The sequence below is a fragment of the Sorex fumeus genome, unplaced genomic scaffold (genome assembly GCF_029834395.1).
Source record: "Sorex fumeus unplaced genomic scaffold, SorFum_2.1 ptg000030l, whole genome shotgun sequence".
In the NCBI taxonomy this organism is placed as follows: domain Eukaryota; kingdom Metazoa; phylum Chordata; class Mammalia; order Eulipotyphla; family Soricidae; genus Sorex; species Sorex fumeus.
Window position 1 is genome coordinate 21,795,014 of NW_026606087.1, and position 18,174 is coordinate 21,813,187.

Consider the following 18,174-nt stretch of genomic DNA (forward strand, 5'->3'; position numbering starts at 1 on the left):
CTCGGGGTGCACAGAGCTGCATGCCCCCTCCTGCTTGGCCCACTCTACTTACCTGAGAAATGTCCATGACTGAGTCACAGCTGAGGGGCCGCGCCGAGGTGAGGTCATTGGAGCCCAGCAGGGTGGAGATGATCCCATTCTGATCAATGCGGCGGATCATGGTGCCATCCACGAAGTAGATGAGTCCAGACTTGTCCACTGTGATGCCTGTGGCAGAGAACCCAGAGTGGGGAGGTCAGCGTGGGGGGCGTGACAGTGTCTCTGCTCACGGACTCTGGGAGGTGGGAGCTCCTCCGGTTCAGGGGAGCAAGGATCTGGACCACCACATTCATTCCAGAGACAGCCAGCCAAAGGCCTGGAGCTAGAACCAAGCTCTCCTGAGTTCCCAGCAGATACTTCCCATGGCCAGAGGCAGAACTTTGCTGCTGGGCCCTGGGAAAGGTTCTGTGGCTTCACACAATGGGTTTCAACACTGGTCTATGGGCCCATGTGGTCCCTTGGGGTGGTGGTGGTGGAAAGATGGGGAATCTTTGCTCCGGGGGTCTGGCCCCCTTCTCTGCCCCTGGGGAGGGCTCCCATTCGTCACCTGCTAAAGTTCACTTGTGTCTCCTGGGGTTTGCTAAGCCCCAGAGGTGGGAAGAGGGACTTGTCCCAGTACCGAGACTGTGACTTACCCCAATTACCCACCCCTGAAACCTGCACTTGTCAGGATCGAGCCCTGGTTTTGGTGACAAGTTTGATCTCCAGAGAGAAAATTCTGGATGTTTGCTTGTGCTGGTTCATTGGTCCTTATAGAAACATGAAGCCTAAAAGGAGTCCACAGGGTCTGTGGGAAGAATATCCATGAACTTAACTTTTAAAAGTGAGACCTCAAAGAGTGTCTGGATTCTGGTCTCCTATCACCTGGTCTGTGTGCCTAACCAGCCTGCCCCGGGGGTGTCCTCCCTGCCCCTCTAGTAACCTTGGGCAGGGCACTGGACACTTTCTCAGCTTCCCTCTGAAGGGCTCATTCTAAGTCCACACTCTTCCCTCTTGAAAGCTTGTGAGAATAATCTGGGAGCTTACTGGAATGTACTCTCAGGCCGGTGCTTCCAAAAATGTCAAGGTCCTTTTGATCAGAACCTTGGGTTATGGTGGAAAGCCAAGCTGGAGAAAGATTTTGGAAAATCAGGGCTTCTTCCCGAGCCCGTGTTTCTGAATCACCTGAAATTTTCTTCCAACTGTTCCTTCTGGCCTCTCTCACCACCGGAAATAGTCCTGTGCGGTGGCTTGGAGTGGTGCCAGGTGAGTTTCCCAGCTCCAGGGGCGATGCTGAGCACCAGCTCTCTTCAGAATCCTCTCCTGCACCCAAACCAAGACCGCTCTGTGCTGCTGCCAACTGAGGGTGGGTGGCACATGCCCTCTGGGAACATGTGATCTAGAGGGGTGGACCGGAGGGGTGCAGGGAGGTTCATGGTGGGAAGCTGAGACCCATATGCTTTCTTGGGGTAGAATGGAAGAAGGGATCTGAAGGCAGAGGCAGGAGCACCTCCAGGTAAAGCTCAGAGGTCTGATCTTGGCACTGGACCCCCATATCAGTTTGCTCACTGAGGAAATGGGGCTCACGGCATCTGACCTGCTGTACTCACGCCTCATGACTGACAATTACGAGAATGTGACCAGCCAGTTGTGGGACCCTGGTCCTTGCTTGGGGCCGCCACAAGCATCCACTGGGGACTTTAGGCCTCGTGGTGAGCACCCGTGGGGGCAGGAGTTGCTTCTAAGGCTGTCCAGGGTGGGAGAGTGACTCCAGGGGAGTACCCACCCATGTCAGGGCGTGAAGTCTTTCTGTCCCTTGTGTGGAATATGAGTGGAATGTGAATGAATCGCTTTGTTCAGGTCCCAGGAAGGTGTTTTCTTGTCTTTTGGGCTCTGTCTTTTCTTCCATCTGCTAGGAGGAATGGTGCTCAGTGAACAGCCGGGTTTCTTGTTTACCAAGTTGTTGCACAGACTCGTAGAAGCGATCTGTCCCCTGATGAATCACTTCATTTCCCCCGTCCTTTGGTGGTGCTAAATAGACAGGCATCCCCCCTCCCCCCCAAACACCCTGTTGCAAAGCGTCTGCATATGGCGGCTCCCTGGTCATTTCTCTAGCTTAATGACTGGCTTTTGGGGCTATTTCACTGCTGTGTGTGTGTGTGTGTGTAGAGAGAGAACACTTATGTAGAACAGCAGAAAAAGATCTGGTGAGAATAAAACTCCTCGGAAAGAAAAGGCACTAATTCTTAGAGGGTGAAAGGCCTTGAGAGGGGTCCCCAGGAGCGTTTAGCTCAATCTTCTCAGTGAATGACGGGAAAACCAGCCTTGAGATGGGGGACACGGGGACTGGGAGGGGCAGAAGCCACTCAGCAGTGCCTTTAGGGGCATGCCCGGTGATCCTGTCCTTCCTGGCTACTCTCTTGGTGTTGGGAATTCACAGTTAGCCATGGATGCCACAATAGTCACCTCTCAGAGTTACCAAGTGATGAAGCATACGGTCTGATCCCAGTAAAGAGAGTTACATCACAACATGATGACGGAGAGGATCGAAGCTGCTCCACTGTCCTGTACTAAACAATGATCCTATCAACCACCATTGATAAGACATGGATCATGTGTGTGATACTGTTAGATGAAGAATTCACATTCCTGACAACATTTCATCTGTGCCACACTGTGTGGTATAGCTCCTGGACTCAGATGAGGAAAATGAGCCTTGAAGAGGTCAAAAGACTCACCCACAGGAACAGTTATTGGTGGGCAGTGTTTGGGTAAGACATAGGACTGTCCGCTTTGGCTAGTCTCCCAGTTTGACTCCAAAGTACTCATGTATCTGGCCTGGGGAGGTAGTACAGGGTCCATGCAGCCTTGCCTCTGCCCCAATCCGATCCCAACACCACATGGCCCCTTGCTCCAGGCACCACCAAATCTGACCCTGGAGGCACCCAAGCGTCACCACATGTGGCTCTTGTGGTCCTGGCACTGCAGGGCCGAAGCAGCATTGAATCTTTGGGCCTGGCATTGACTTAGCCAGCTGGGTTGGCTGGTGTGCCACCTGAGCTTTCCTTGGGAACTTCAGAAAGACTGAAAGTGCATGTACCAACCACTTTTACAATGATTCTTAGAGGCACCCTGGGTCTAGCAGAAGCTGTGAATTCTGACACGAGTAACAGAATCACTCATAATATCCTCATAGGCTATTAAATGAAAGAGATTACTTTTGACCCCTGGAAAGATTCTTGGGGTGGCTGTGGGTACCATGCCCCCTCTTCCATTGCCATCACTGAGGCTGACAGGGGAGTCAACTGGGTGTAGGGCCTGCAGCAGTGAGTGTTCTGCTGATGGATGCTGGGGAGAATGTGACTTCCCTCTGCAAAACTTTTAGTCACCCTGTGCCTGGGCCTCCCTTGGCTCTGGACCTGGGGTTCTGGACCTCAGTTCTTCCCCTCTTGCGGTCCATCGCCTGCTCTCCTGTGTCACATTGACTGACCCATGCTCAGGCCTTATTTGGTCTGCTAGAGTGAAAGTGATCATGTGACCACAGTGTGCCAAGCCATGGCAAATACCTGTGCATCTGTGAATGAAACATTATGACTGTGGGGAGGAAGAGGTACACGTGTTTGTTTCTAAGCCACTGTGGTGATGCTCAGGGCTTCCTCCTGGATCTACACTCAGGGATCATTCCTGGCGGTGCTGAGTGGATCAAATGTAGTGCTGGAGACTGAACCCAGGTTGACTGTGTGCCAGGGAAGTAAGTGACTTACCTGTGCAACTATCTCTCTGGCTTAGAGGTACAAGGTTTGAAGGACTCAAAATGAAAACATACAATTAACCACCCTTTTATCACATGAGTATGTGCAATGAAGATATACTGCAATGATTTCACAGAATAATAGGAGCGATAATACAAATGTCTAACAGCAAGGGATTGATGCATGATGGGACATTATTTTGTGGTATACTAAACAGCGATGGAAAAAGTATTCATAAAGAATGACACAGAGCCTGACATAGGGAACGTCATGGGGACAATGACACGGACAATGCTCACGACCAACCCTCTAGGGAAAAAGCAGGCTGCTAAAAGAGTTTTCTTTTGGTTTTGATTTTTAGTAAGCATAGACACGAACAACTTAAAAAGAAGACCAGGTGAGAATGGACTGGGAAGATTCCTGGCAGGAGGGCTGATGACAATTGTAGCACCTTTCTGCTACGGAATTCTTGATAGTCTCCAACATTTAAAAAAAATTTAATTTTTCTGCATGATTGATCTGGCAGCCATTAAAGGCTGCTTGCTGACGAGGTTTCAAGAGCATGGTCTTACCCCTGGGATTGGTGAGTGTGGCTTCAGTGGCTTTGCCGCCGTCCCCACAGCGGGTGTCATCGAAGGGCAGGCACTGGTCCCCTGTCCCCGCCACCACCTCGGCGTTCTTGACGAGATCCTTCACCACCACTGTGGACTTGATCTTGAAGACCCGTCGGCTATTGGTGTCAGAGAGGAAGACGGCCCCGCTCATGGGGTCAGTAGTCAAGTAGTACTTGTGCGCTGGGCTGTGACTGAAATACAAGGGCACACGGGGTGAGTGTCTTCCTCCTTCCTGCCAGGCAGCCAGGCACGCAGAGCTGCATTCCATGCAACGCCTCCGCTATGGGGTATGATGGACCAGACTGGCTGATGGCTCTCCACCTTTCCTCACCCCAGCTGCTGGCCTGACTCTCCCTTCAACCCAAATGTTGCTACACAAGCTAACGATCGTGACACCCAGCGGAGTGGCACGGCCACCTGTTTCCTTGAAACAATTTTCAGTGAGACTCATCAACAGGTAGCCTGGCAATCCAAGCCAGAAGCAAACACACCTGGAGAGCTCAAATCAGGAGCCCTTCTCCCGAGGGGAGAGGGCTCCCAGCTTAGGGACCTGCAGAAATAACCTTGGCCAGGCCCATTCTCAATATCAACACTGAGTCCTCCGGAGACTCCGGGGAACAAGCCAGGGGCCTTAGAAGCATCCGCCTGCAGGTGGGCGTAAACGAATTACTGGATAAGCTTGTGATTTGTAGCAACACTCAGGTCAACATAACCAGAAGGGAAGAAGGTTCTGTTTCTCTCTGCAGAGAGCATCAGGACCAGGCGGTGCCCTGGGGAAAGGGGCCGAGCAGGACCATGCAGAGGCAGCGTGAAGCACGGCAGCACCCCCCAAACTCATGGCAGGATGCGCGGGCAGGCCTAGGGATCAGATCAGCGTGGGGGTGGCGGCCTTGGTGGCACAGTGGTGAGCAGAGTTGCCTTCCAGATCAGCCTGGGGCAGCTCTGACACGTTCCAGTTTCAGAGCCCAGCAAGTTCAGCACCTCTTGAAGCTCAGGCTCTTTCCCCTTACAGAACGGGAATGTTCCCCAGCTACCCTGCCAGTGTGTCAAGGAAATCTTAGCAGAGAGGAAGGAAATTCACACAGCGCGGAGTAGATTCTCAAGAATCCGAATTGTGATTCTATTTATTAGCCACCCGTCCACCATTGCTTTTGGAGCGGACCACAGGAGGTCTCTTAGGAAGCCTGCATTTTGCTGGAGTATGGTATAGATTTACACTGTCTTCTGAGTCTAGGCCTCGCTGGAATTGGAATTTGAACTTCCAGGAAGTGAATTCACAGTTTCTAGGCACGGCTTGAGCATTACTGGCCCTCAAACTTCATCGAAATGTGGGTAGCCTCTTTCCAATCTTTGGGAAGTCTGCCACATGATGGCCTGGCCCTGGGAATTTTCATCAGATTGGGGGGGACACGCTGTACCCGAGATTCTGGGGACTGAGTGAGTTTGTGCCTCGAGAACCAGAAAGCGGGGGTGCTTTGCCGATGGGCAAGGAACAGAATTTAATGCGTCTAGAAAGATGCCCTTTTAGGTTGGCCAGGCCAACCTTCAAAGAGGCACCTTTGAATCAAACTGCGTCTTCCAGGCTGAAGGTCCCAGACGTCATACAGGCTCTGCACAGACTCTTGGCAGTGTGAGGGTCTCTGAAGACCTTCGCGTGACCTTGGCTGCCCTTGATCCTAACCACAATGCTTCAGGCCCGCGTCTGGAAGACTGGCCACTTCAAACTGGCCAAGACTTTATCTCTGATTTTCTCTCCCCAAATTCAGCCAAAATGCACATTTAAAAAAAAAAACTTCATTGTCTTCTCAGCCCTGAAACTTCTCAGTCTCCCTCTGAAGTAAGGGATGATGCTTCCTTCCCCCCCCCCCCCCATCCCCCTGCCCCGCCAAGCCAGTCTTCCTTGACCGAATCCCCAGGTCAACATGCCTCCCGTCCACTCACTGCTTCCCTCCCACAGCCCGTTTCCTGTGGGCAAGTCTGGCCCCACACTGGCCATGGGTGTCTGCTGCACACCCTCTTCCCTGCCTCTGCCTGGCTGCATGCTCAGGGAGGCTCTGGACTCACAGGACCCACAGCCCGTCTCCAGACAAGCCCAGATCTCAACAGTCCCTGACTCCGAAGCCCTTTCAACTCCATGCCTGCTGCAGCTGTCGGCTCAGCCACTGCCTGGTCTGGCCTGCCTGTCCTGTGCGCGATGTCCCATCACTGCTCTACAGGTCACAGCTCCAGAGCCCTGGACCCATATTGAATCACTTCTTGGGTCACCCTTAGCGGACGCACTGCACCCATGCTGGGAGTCCAGTCTCGTGGGAAACCTTTGCTCCCCTTGGCGTGGGGTTGCCCCCATCAACACACACAGGCGCCACATGAAACACACCACCTCGCTCTCCTCATGACCACCACTGAGTTAGAAGCTTGCTGGGTAGGGGTGGGGTGGGGGGACATTCATAAGATTGAGCTTGGGAGAGGTGATCTGGGAATCATCAGGACCGGAAACCACGTGGGGCAGATGGGAGCTCCCCCTCAGAGCCGCGGGGTGCTGACTCAGGGCTTTCCCCACTGCCCCACGCTGCCTGTCAAGGCTTAGGAAGCCCCATTCCTCAGCTGTCAGGGGCCAGGATCCCTCTAGGATCCTTCTAGATCCTGATAGACCCTTCTGTCTTCTCAAGAATATCCCAAGGCCCCCGAAGGCAGGCAGCAGCTCTGTGTGCTTGGTCTGGCACTGGTGCAGAGCAGAGCAGAGCAAGTGGTCTAGGCAGGCCCGTGGGACTGAGCAGGAGTGACCTGCAAGTAGGCCCAGGAAATGCCAATGATCTCAGAGTAAGGATTCGCAATCAGTTCCATGCCAGGGTCCCTGGGAACCTCTGAGAAAGATGCCTGCATGTGGGAGGAAAGGGCCGGGACGTCTGGGTTGTTACCTCCTCTACGGGAGACGGAGACCCGAGGAGATCTGGAGGACGTGGCCCCAGAGCAGGGCTGTCCACAGGGGAATGGCTGGCACAGAGGTCTGGGGGCTGAAGAGACCCACAGAGGGAACGGTGCTTGCCTTGCATGCAACTGCTGCAGAGTCTCCAGAGCACTGCCTGGAGTGATCCCTGAGTGCATTTCAGCAGTTCTGAGTGCAGTGGGGGGCAGGGGTCTCTGCTTGGAGCAGAGGATGCGATGCTGCTTGGGGGTGCTGGAGTGCCGGACCGCCGGGCAGTCGAGGCAGCAGGAAAGTCCCCAGGCCTGAGCTGGGAAGGGGGCTCAGTGTCCAATCCTGAGGGCAGGGCTCAAGTCTGACTGTGCTCTGACCTCCCGCCACATCCCATCTGGCTTACGGAGCAGGGCTGAGAGCAGATGGGGCCCAGGGGAGACACAGACCCTGTCTCACTTCCATACACATAAGGAGGTGACTGAGGCAGAGGGCACAGGGGCACTCCTGCACTCAGTGGAACGACATCAAGCTCTCTCTGTGCGTCTTATGCAGTGCAGACCCTCCCAGGTAGCAACAGGGAGCCGGGCAGCCCCCTGGGTGCAGGGCAAGCAGTGCCCCTCAGAGCGCAGCAGCTCTGCCTCCCAACAAGGAGGCAGCCTTGGCAGAGCCCTAAGGGCAGAGGGCAGAGGCCAGGTCTCCCACCCCTGAACAAATGACCGCACTACTTTGACCTCCACTTTCTCCTCTGAGAAATGGAGCCGATCGCATCTGCTTCCGAGGGCTACTGACGACACAATGCACAACGTGATGGGCCAAGCGTGTTAATCTGCAGGAACGGGGAGCCTGTTTCATAGAAAGAATAAAAATGTCCCTCGAATGGAGACGGCAAGTCACATTGAGAAGTCTCCAGAATAATTATGCTTCTGCATGATGGAAAAGCCAAGCATGTCAGAGTTAATGTTGGCCCATTTGATTTATTTCTCAGGGCAGTGAAGATCCTGGCTAAAAGTTCACATACAGGGGCTAGAGTGATAGCACAGCGGGTAGGGCATTTGCCTTGCACACGGCCGACCCGGGTTTGATTCCCAGCATCCCATATGGTTCCCTGAGCACCACCAGGAATAATTCCTGAGTGCAGAGCCAGGAGTAACCCCTGAGCATCGCCAGGTGTGACCCCCCCCAAAAAAAAAAGTTCACATACAGAGCAAGTTTGGTGGAAGCTCGCGTCCAAAATGCAGGCGTCACGCAGCTCCCAGGGGCCCCCACACAAGGGATCTAAGAAGAGGTGAGGATCCTCCTGCTTGAGTGGATATTCGAAGCAAAAGGCCCGGAATACTCAGGGCTCCAGGAAGGTGTACACCCTGCATGAGATTTGGGCTGACAAAAGATGTATGTGACCTGGGGCCACTCACACAGACCTGGGCTGAGACTGACTTGATTCCTGGGAGCCAAGAGGTAGGAAATACTCCTGATGAAGACAACACAATCTTAGAAGTTCTTGAGTGTGCTTCCGACATTTATTTGAGAGAGAGAGAGAGAGAGAGAGAGAGAGAGAGAGAGAGAGAGATGCGGAGAGAGGAAGGGATTTGCCAAAATCCAGGTGCCAGTTAAAATCCGAGTCTGAACTCAGTCTTCAATGTCATTTAGAAAATTCCGAGGCAAAAGCAAAATCCCCCGCCCCCTTCTAGTTTGGTTTAATTGGAAATGTTTTAGCCCCTGAGGGAATCACCAATGCCATGCCCACCGACTGCTGAGCATCAGAGCAAAAGGTGCCCGAGTCACGACTTGGCCCAGAACACGGATGGTGAAACCGGAAACGGGGTGAGTCAGGTGAGTGCACAGAGCCCTGTCAGACAGGAAGCCCGGGTCCACTGGCTCCCAAGTGGCCCCTCGGACTTCAGGGCTGAATGCTGGCTGCAGGGTTCTCAGCCCAAGTGCTCACCCAGCACCTTTGTAGGAAACGTGTTCTGCATTTCCTGCAGAAAACTTGAGACCTCATGTTCTGTATTTCCTGCAGAAAACTTGAGAGCTCACACCAACTCATAGTCCAGAGTCAGCCACGGGAAAACCACCGAAAATCCCTTTAGGATTCAGTCATAGAAAAGGAAGAGCCCCTCCTTGGGGAAGCAGCCCAGTCCCGGTTTTTGACAGTGCGGTGTTGATGAGAACTCGTTTCCCCTGCTGACTGCGGCAACTCGGGTATATCAGAACAGACCCCTGTGATTTCCTGCTCCACTGCTGTCCCCAGACTTAAAGCATGTGTCTTCGGCTGGAGGAAGCTGGAGGCACAGTTGCCACCGCCGACCTTGGGAGCTCCCCTCTCTGCCCGACTCACAGCCTTCCTAACCAAAGGCACTACGGAGGAAACTTCCAGCTCAGAGAAAAAGCCATACCACCCAGGATCACGTGATGGGGGGGGTCTTCAGTTTGGTCCCTAAAGATGGACAAGACCATGAGCCCCAGCTACAGAGGGTGGTTTGGGGAGGGGATGCTGGGGTCCACGGAGATGATTCCGCCCATCCTCTGCTCATGGGGAATGAGCTACACTCGTTTATCCTCTCTCCACTCAAACACGGGGCTCATACCCCATCTCATCACGGAGACACGTAGTATGCCTACGGGTCCTATTGATGGTGTGTCTCTCTCTCTCCCGTTCTAGGATGTTCTTTCTTCCTTATCTTCTTCCTTACTTTCCAATGGTGCTTGGGTGTAACTCCCAGCTCCATGAGCAGGACTCTGTGCAGTGCAGGGCAGGGGATCAAACTCCAGGCTCCCATATTCAAAGCATGCGCTCAGCGCAGGGAGCCGTTTCCTCGACTCCTATATTCCTTCCAGGTTTGTCAGCACGCGACCCACAGGACCCTTGGCAGGAGCCACACACAGAGAACGGGGGCCAGGCAACTCCTCAGCTCTGAACTCAACTCTTCAATGTCATTTCTTAGAAAATTTCAAGGCAGAAGCAAAATCCCTGATGTCCCAGTCTACAATGGCTTACTTGAGCAACTTTGTAGCCCGTGAAGTTTGAAATTACCAATGCCATGCCCACAGACGGCTGAGCATCAGAAAAGCAAAAGGCACCCGAGTCGGACTCACCCCAGGTCCTGGATGATGAAACCGGAAATGGGGTGAGTTGCCCATGGGGTTGTGGGACTGGGGACTCTGAGGGGACTCACTCAGGAGTTGGGTGCGTTAGCAGGTGATGCTGACCAACAGTCTGTGTCTCAGTGCAAGGGACGAGACCCACTGCCGCCTGCTGCAGTCTCCATGACAACCAACCCAAGGATGCTCTTCTCAGCGGGCTCCTGTGGCCTAAACGCACCCCCCCCCCCCCCCAGCTCTCTGGCAGCTAAACCTTCTGCTGCCCTCACCTGGCATAGTCTAGTCAGAGACGCCCGAATGCAACAGCCTAAGGTGCCCACGGCCGTGCCCGGGGCTCAGCGCATCCCTCATCCCTCGTGTCTGCAGGCCAGCACAGCAGAGGGGCAGCTGCTGTGCTTTGCTAGAGAGGACAGAGCTCAGGCTCTTGGCACCCACCCTGCCCTTAGTAACGACTCCTCTCCCGGTGAGCCACTGTCCCCGGCCACTTCCCGTCACCCAGGCTTCACTGGCCATGGAACCGTGGGGCAGAGACGTGCAGCTTACCACAGCACATGCAACAAGGCAGAGAGCGGGACGGCAAGTCTCCGCCGGTCGGCTTACCTATGTCTGAAATCTTTATTTCTGACAGAAGACGGGAGAGCAGGGAATAGAAGAAAGAATGAAGTGTTAGCAGCAGGGTTAGAAGCATGATTAGCAGCCTGAGAACTTGACAGCTGCGGCACCGAACAACACCGTAACCAATAAAGACTCAGCAGTCCTGACACTGATGTATCTGATCCTGGATATTACTTGTCAGTGAGCTCACTTACAAGGCCTGGCTTCCCCCGCACTCCACCCCGGGCTGCGTGGACAGTTCCGCAATTTCTCCAGGACTAAGACTGACAGTCCCCAGACGGACATGCTCTTGGGGTACATACGCTCACGACCGTGTCTCTGTGCGCACTCCTGCCCCCCCCCCGCCCATGCCCCGTCAGCAGCCCTGGCAGTGGCCGGCACCTCATGCCATAGCGGGTGCAGAACTGGAGGGCTCAGACTATCTGGGGCAAAGTGGCACAGAGCAGCGGGAACATCCAGATGCCAACCTAGCGGCATATCTAGTGTTCTTTCTGAATTTCATGTTCTCCCTCCCTCTCCACCCTTTCCCACAGTCTCTGCCATAGCCAGGAGGGGACCTGGGAAAAGAGGGTCTGATTGGAGAGCTGGAAAAGGAGGTGCAGGGGGCAGGTGGGCTGGTGAAAAGATGGGCGGCTTCTCTGCCAGGGTGGGCCGGCTCTCTGCCCCTTCTGTGCTCATCCCAGAGATGGAGTGGGGGGAGGCAGGGATATAGTAGCCTTTCCCCTTGAGGGTGTCTGTTGGGGGTCAAACCCACAGCGAGAGCAAAGGGCCAGAGGACATCGGGTTCTCACTCAGTCTCATTTCTCACTTGCTCTGAGGCCACAGGCTGTGGGCCTCACTTCCAGCGGTGGCCAGAGACCTCCTCACTCACGTTTGTGTGTGTCTGTGTTGGTGTTTATGTGTCTGTGTGTGGGTGTGTGCCTCTCTGTGAGCATGTAAGGTGTATGTCTCTGCGTGCGGTATGCCTCTGTGTGTCTGTATGTAAATGTTCAAGTGTGCATGTGTCTGTGTGAGTGTATATCTGTGCATCTCTGTTTGTCTCCTTGTGCATGTACACACGTGCATGTCTGTGTGTGTCTGTCTCTATGTGCATCTGTGTGAGCGTGCATGTGTGTGTCTGTGCGTCCGTCTCTGTGTGAGTGTGCGTGTGTGTGTCTGTGCTTCCGTCTCTGTGTGAGCGTGCGTGTGTGTGTCTGTGTGTCCGTCTCTGTGTGAGCGTGCGTGTGTGTGTCTGTGCGTCCGTCTCTGTGTGAGCGTGCGTGTGTCTGTGCGTCCGTCTCTGTGTGAGCGTGCGTGTGTGTGTCTGTGCGTCCGTCTCTGTGTGAGCGTGCGTGTGTGTGTGTCTGTGCGTCTGTCTCTGTGTGAGCGTGCGTGTGTGTGTCTGTGCGTCTGTCTCTGTGTGAGCATGCGTGTGTGTGTCTGTGCGTCCGTCTCTGTGTGAGCGTGCGTGTGTGTGTCCGTGCGTCCGTCTCTGTGTGAGCGTGCGTGTGTGTGTCTGTGCGTCCGTCTCTGTGTGAGCGTGCGTGTGTGTGTCTGTGCGTCTGTCTCTGTGTGAGCGTGCGTGTGTGTGTCTGTGCGTCCGTCTTTGTGTGAGCGTGCGTGTGTGTGTCTGTGCGTCTGTCTCTGTGTGAGTGTGTGTGTGTCGGGTTATGAGAGGGGTGGATACTAACAATGCCTCCCGAGGGCTGTGACAGCTTTTGGTCCACCCGCTAATCTCACTCACCTGAGTATCTGAGCACGTGCTGACCCCAGGAAATAACCTAACAAGCCCTCCCGCCACCCTCCCACCCCCCCCACCCCATGGCTGCTCTCTGCCGGGCCAGAGCTATGAGATGACCTTCTGCTTACAGGTCCTCTGTCTATTCTAGAAGCCGCACATAATTCTCCAAGCCTCTGATTTCTTTTTTCTTTTTTTTTTTCTTTTTGGGTCACACCCGGCAGTGCTCAGAGGTGACTCCTGGCTCTGCACTCGGGAATCACTCCTGGCGGTGCTCGGGAGACCATATGGGATGCTGGGAATTGAACCCAGGTCGGCCACGTGCAAGGCAAACGCCCTGCCCACTTTGCTATTGCTCCAGACCCAACCTCTGATTTCTTGACTGATTTTGATTCCAGGGCTTGATCCCAGCCAGAGCTTCATACGCTGCCGCCCCTGAGGCCTACTGTGAAGGGCAGTGGTTAGAAATCACTCAGAGGGGCTAGCACAAGTGAGCAGGGCACTTGCCTTGCACGCAGCTGGCCTGGGTTCGATCCCGGGCAACTCATACAATCCGCAAAGCACTGCCAGGAGTAATTTCTGAGCGCAGAGCCAGGAGTAAGCCCTGCGCATGGCCGAGAGAGTGGCCCCAAAAGGAAAGAAAAGAAAAGAAATTGCCAGAACACTGTCCCACTGCTGCAGGCCTTCTCTGCCCTCTCTGGAGAAGACTGTGCTTCTCTAGCCCTGCTCACATGGACCAGGCCTAGGAGATGGGCGATGCTGTCCGCCGTGCATTTTCTCTTCAGACGACAGCGGGCTCCCCTGCTGAGTTAGGGCCTTCCCTCAGCTTGGGGTAGCTGCAAGCTCTGAGTGCTGGTGAGTGTCCACTGGCAGGACAGGCCTGGTTGCAGGGGCCCTGGCTGTGTGGTGCAGCCACCCCTTCTCTTTGAAGTGCTCACAGAACCGATTCCAATCTTTGCGGTGCTGGGAAACAGAACGACTGACGGAAGGCCAGTTCTCGGGGGCTGCTCTCAGCCCTCTACCTCATCTGAGGGCACCTGCCGGCCTGAGAAGACTTGTTTTCACGACAAAGGCTTGGGGGAGCAACGTCTGCTTCCCAGAGCTCCCAGTCAGGTCCCTGCCTGTGCGCTGCACAGAGAGAAAAGTCCCGGAGCCTGAGGGTGGGCACTGGCCTGAGCTCTGTCGTGGGGGTGGGCAGCTGGACCACAGAGTGAATCCCGGGAAAGGGTGGCAAAGGCTCCCAGTGGGCACAGGCACCTACCTCAGCTCCAGGATGTTGGTGACGTTCCCCGAGGGGAAGATCCTCCGGATGTAGTTGAAATCGCCGACGTAGAGGCTGCCGTCGGAGCCGCAGGTCAGGGCCACGGGGGCCAGCAGCTTGTTCCCGTCAGCCAGACCGTTGCAGCTGGGGCAGGAGATGCTTCTGCGGCGCCCGTTGCCCATGGTGCTCCCGATGACGGGGGGCTGCTGGGACACAAACTGGTTCTCCCCGTTGCCTTTGTGCAGGATGCCTGAGACAGGGGCAGAGGCACGGGCTCACCCAGGGCACAGGAAAGGGCCCTCGAGTCGACTCCACCGGGCAATAAACTCAAGACCCTCCAGGGCTCCCCCCTCCCCCATAAGGGGCTGCAGAGTGTGGGGGCAGCCACAGGGCTCGGTCCACAAGCTCTCATGACACTGCATGGTCCTGCCCCGGGACTCCCCCAGCCCCTCCCCCCCCACAACCATGGGACAGGCCAGGAGACGCCTGAGGGCCCACAAACGATGCAGACAGAGGTGCCCCCTCCCAATCCTTGCACCGTGTTTGCTGACTCCTTGGCATACCTGCTACATTTCTAGTTTCTGGAGCGATAGCACAGCGGTAGGGCATTTGCCTTGCGCGTGAAGCCAGCCCGGCCGAGCTGGGTTCGATTTCTCCGCCCCTCTTTGAGAGCCCAGCAAGCTACTGAGAGTATCTTGCCCGCACAGCAGAGCCTGGCAAGCTACCCGTGATGTATTCGATATGCCAGACACAGTAACAAAGAGTCTCAAAATGGAGACGTTACTGGGCCCGCTCGAGCAAATTGATGAACAACGGGAGGACAGTGTTTGTTTTTTTGTTTTTTATTATTTTATTTTTCTTGTTTTTTTGGGGGGAGGGTGGGGGGTATTGGGGATGATACCCCGTGGTGCTCAGGGTTTAGTCCTGCCTCTGCTCTCAGGAATTGCTCAAGTTTAGTTCTGGCTCTACTCTCAGGAACTGCTCCTGGTGGTGCTCAGGGTGCTGGCTATGGAACCTGGGTTAACTGCACGCAAGGCAAGTGTCCAATCCGCTGTATGAATCGCTTGGGCCCCTATTTATTTGTTTGTTTGTTTGGGGGTCCTGCCCAGCAGCATTCAGGTCTTACTCCTGGCTCTGCACTCAGAGACCACTCCTGGTGGGGCTCATGGGCACATACTTGGTGCCGGGAATTGGCCCTGGGTCAGCCCCACGCAAGGCAAATGGCCGACCTGCTGGACTATCTTTCTAGGACCTCTCTTTCTCTTTATATTAAAACTGTTTGGGGAGGTTTTCATTTAAACTCTGTCTTTCCCCTTTCATTCTCCTCGGTGAGCAGCACAGAATGACTCTCAGAGCAGGCACCAATGACTGTGCAGACAAGCCTGGGTACGCACACACCCCTGCCACATGGAGACAGGGCCCAGGGCTGGTGTCTATGCACCTTTGCTGTTTCAGTGGCAGCCAGACCTGGCAGAAGCTGTTCCCTGCGGAGCTGCCCAGCCGGACGCTCGCTGTTGATACTATGGCTCTGCTGGACACAGTCACAAGTGGCGAGTGCCTCTTCGGCGTCATTATTTTAAGGCGAGTTACAAATCTTGATTCTATTGTAAATTCTGGAAATAGTTCGTAAATGTCTCTCCACCCCCAGCCTTGATTTTTTCGAGGCATTCACATCACCTTTAGACCACCATGGGTGGGTGGTTGCAGACCATGCTCTAAGCCTTTGGATGCCAACCTTGGGGTGAAACCATGGCCTCCGGATGTCCCGCCCTCCTCTTTGGCTTCTGCTGCTCCGTCCCTTTCCTCCCTTCCCTCAGGCACTCGGGCCTCCTCCTCCAGGCTGGCCTCTTCTGCTTCTGCACCACAGCCCACACCCTGTCTTTCTTGAATATTCTTTCTACCACCTTCAGTGCTGTCTACACGGGCTGGTCTTACACATCTTCTGAGCCTCAGTTCAGTTCTCTTCACAGACTCCTAAAGCTGCTGGTGGAGAGACCCCTCCTCTGTGCCCCCAGAACGTGTCAGGCTTCCTCTCTGGGAGCCGTGTTCTGGGCACAGCAGCGAAACAGCTGGGCGGACCTTGGTCTCCAACGAGAGCATGAACTTGGGAGGCCTTTCACACGCCCAGGGAAGGGGGAGAGACAAGCACAGGTCGGCCCCTGAGGAACACTCCTGGCAGCCCCTTCGACTGCTCACACTTGAGTCCTCTGAAGTTCCTCCTCCGGCTGGCCCCAGAGACTGCGCCTGGGGCTCTTGGTCTCCGGGAGTCACTCACCGCTCTGGATGTTGAGGGCGTGATGCTTGTCCAGGCTCCAGCCCCCGAGCCGGGAAGCATCGAGCTCGTAGCCCTGAAGCACGGCTGTCCTCTTCTCCCACAGGATCAGGTCTGGGCAGGATTCATACTCATAACCCACGGAAACTGTAAAACAAAAACCAAGCAATCCAAGAAAGGCCCCGATGCAGAAGCGAACAGATCTCTTCTCCCAGCCAGGACTTACATGCAAGCCCCCTTACTCATCTTTGGAGTTGCGGAGAGTTGGGCTTTCTAGGCCATTGTGTGCCAACACAGGGCTACCACGGCTATTTAATATCCCTTATTATTCAGTCTGAGAGAAAATTAAGCAAATTTACTGGATGCTTTATTATTTTAAATTGTTTTAAAAAAATATTAAATCACCACGACATACGTCATGTACAACTCTGTAACTATGGTTCAGTCATACAATGTTCCAACACCTGATATTTTTTGGCTACTTTAAAGGCCTTAAGAATTGACTTAGGGAAATAATCTGGAGTGTGTAAAAGGTGTTAGGCATCTAAAGAGTCAGAGTAACGGAAAACTGAAAGTAATCAAAGGTTCAGAAGAGACAAGGGGTTGAATGGACCAAAGTACACCCACCCCAGGGATATTAGGAATTCTCACAATCAGGAGAATTATGGTTCTGAAGTCCACGTGGTTCCATGGAAACACTCACGGACTGATGCTGAGCTAAAAAATGCTGATTCTATGTCATGAGAGATATGCCTTCTGAAATACCATCCGTGAAGAAAGGAAATAGACTTAGATGTTAGTAGGTAATCTTATTTCTTTCTAGAAATGCCTATGAATTTATTTCCATTCATCGTCCATGTGTCAGTTTGTCATTAGCAAGGTTGGCATTCATTTTTAGAACTGAAACTAAAACAAAAACACTCACTTAGGATAAGCACAAGGCTCACTCGGGGCCCTCTGTGAGTTGCTTTCATCTCAAAGCCAGAAAATCCTCAAAGTGGGTTTCACTTTTCTTTCACGAATCCCAGACTCCTCAGCAGAGCCTGGGGTGACAGGCGCCCTGAGATGAGTTTGTTAAAGCCCACACGTGTCTGCTCCACAAGAAAGAAACAGCAGAGACCAGAGGCCACTTACCACTTGCCCTTCCTGAACAGACACTGCTTCCGGGGACAGGGACTGACCAATGTCCATCCCTCCAAATCTCTTGAGGACCATGAGAGATAGCTAAACCTGGGAGCACAAGGGTGCTGTTGATGTGGGCTGTCCTCATGGCTTGGACTCCCCAAACCTCCTACTGGTCCCCTCAGATTCAGGGGTGTGTGTCCCCCTGCCCTGGGGTGACTGCCAAACACAGCCTCTTCTGATCCTTGGGGTTCTGGGGGGGTGGGGCAGGGGCATCAGAGGCAGTTTGGTCAGGGCTGGGGTGCGGGGAAGAAGTGACAGATTCAACTTTACTCCCAGGGGACTCCTGCAGGGTGGGAGACCAAGCCGAGGCAACAAATGCACCCAGGGTCTTCCTGGGGCGTCGTCCTTGCTGTGCCCCTGCCCCTCAGGACCTCCACGACCTTCTATGGCAGCACGTGAGGATCACTTTGGTCCACAGGTGGTTCTGTAGGTTCCTGAGCTCAGCCGACTCCTACTTCCTCTCCCCTCCGCCTCATTTCTTCTTTCTTCCCACAACATGGCGTCCACTCTGCTTCCTCTGGAGGACTCAGGCGAGTGGAAACACAAGCCGAGTTCCAGGTTTCAGGAAAAACTGAAAGTTGGTGGAGGATCAGCCCTCCAGGGGCTTCCTGTTTGGGACCCTGCACTGGAAGCTGAGATGAACAGACCCCTGGACTCCTAAACACAACTTCTGCTTCTTTTTTGAAAGGGCAGCCAGACGGGGAGCCTACTCCTCTGAGGGAGT

At 54.3% G+C, this 18,174-nt stretch overlaps 1 protein-coding gene across 2 annotated transcripts in view; it reads right to left on the reverse strand.

Annotated features, from left to right (window-relative positions):
• Nucleotides 1–18,174, reverse strand: part of TENM4 (teneurin transmembrane protein 4) — a 371,175-nt gene that overhangs the window by 53,792 nt on the left and 299,209 nt on the right. For both annotated transcript variants that reach the window (XM_056115823.1, XM_056115822.1), the window contains 5 exons: nt 16,269–16,412; nt 13,994–14,243; nt 11,001–11,021; nt 4,343–4,575; nt 53–207 (listed from right to left, as the gene is read on the reverse strand). In XM_056115823.1, coding sequence (XP_055971798.1) covers nt 53–207; nt 4,343–4,575; nt 11,001–11,021; nt 13,994–14,243; nt 16,269–16,412 — 803 coding nt within the window. The remainder of the gene's footprint in view (nt 1–52; nt 208–4,342; nt 4,576–11,000; nt 11,022–13,993; nt 14,244–16,268; nt 16,413–18,174) is intronic.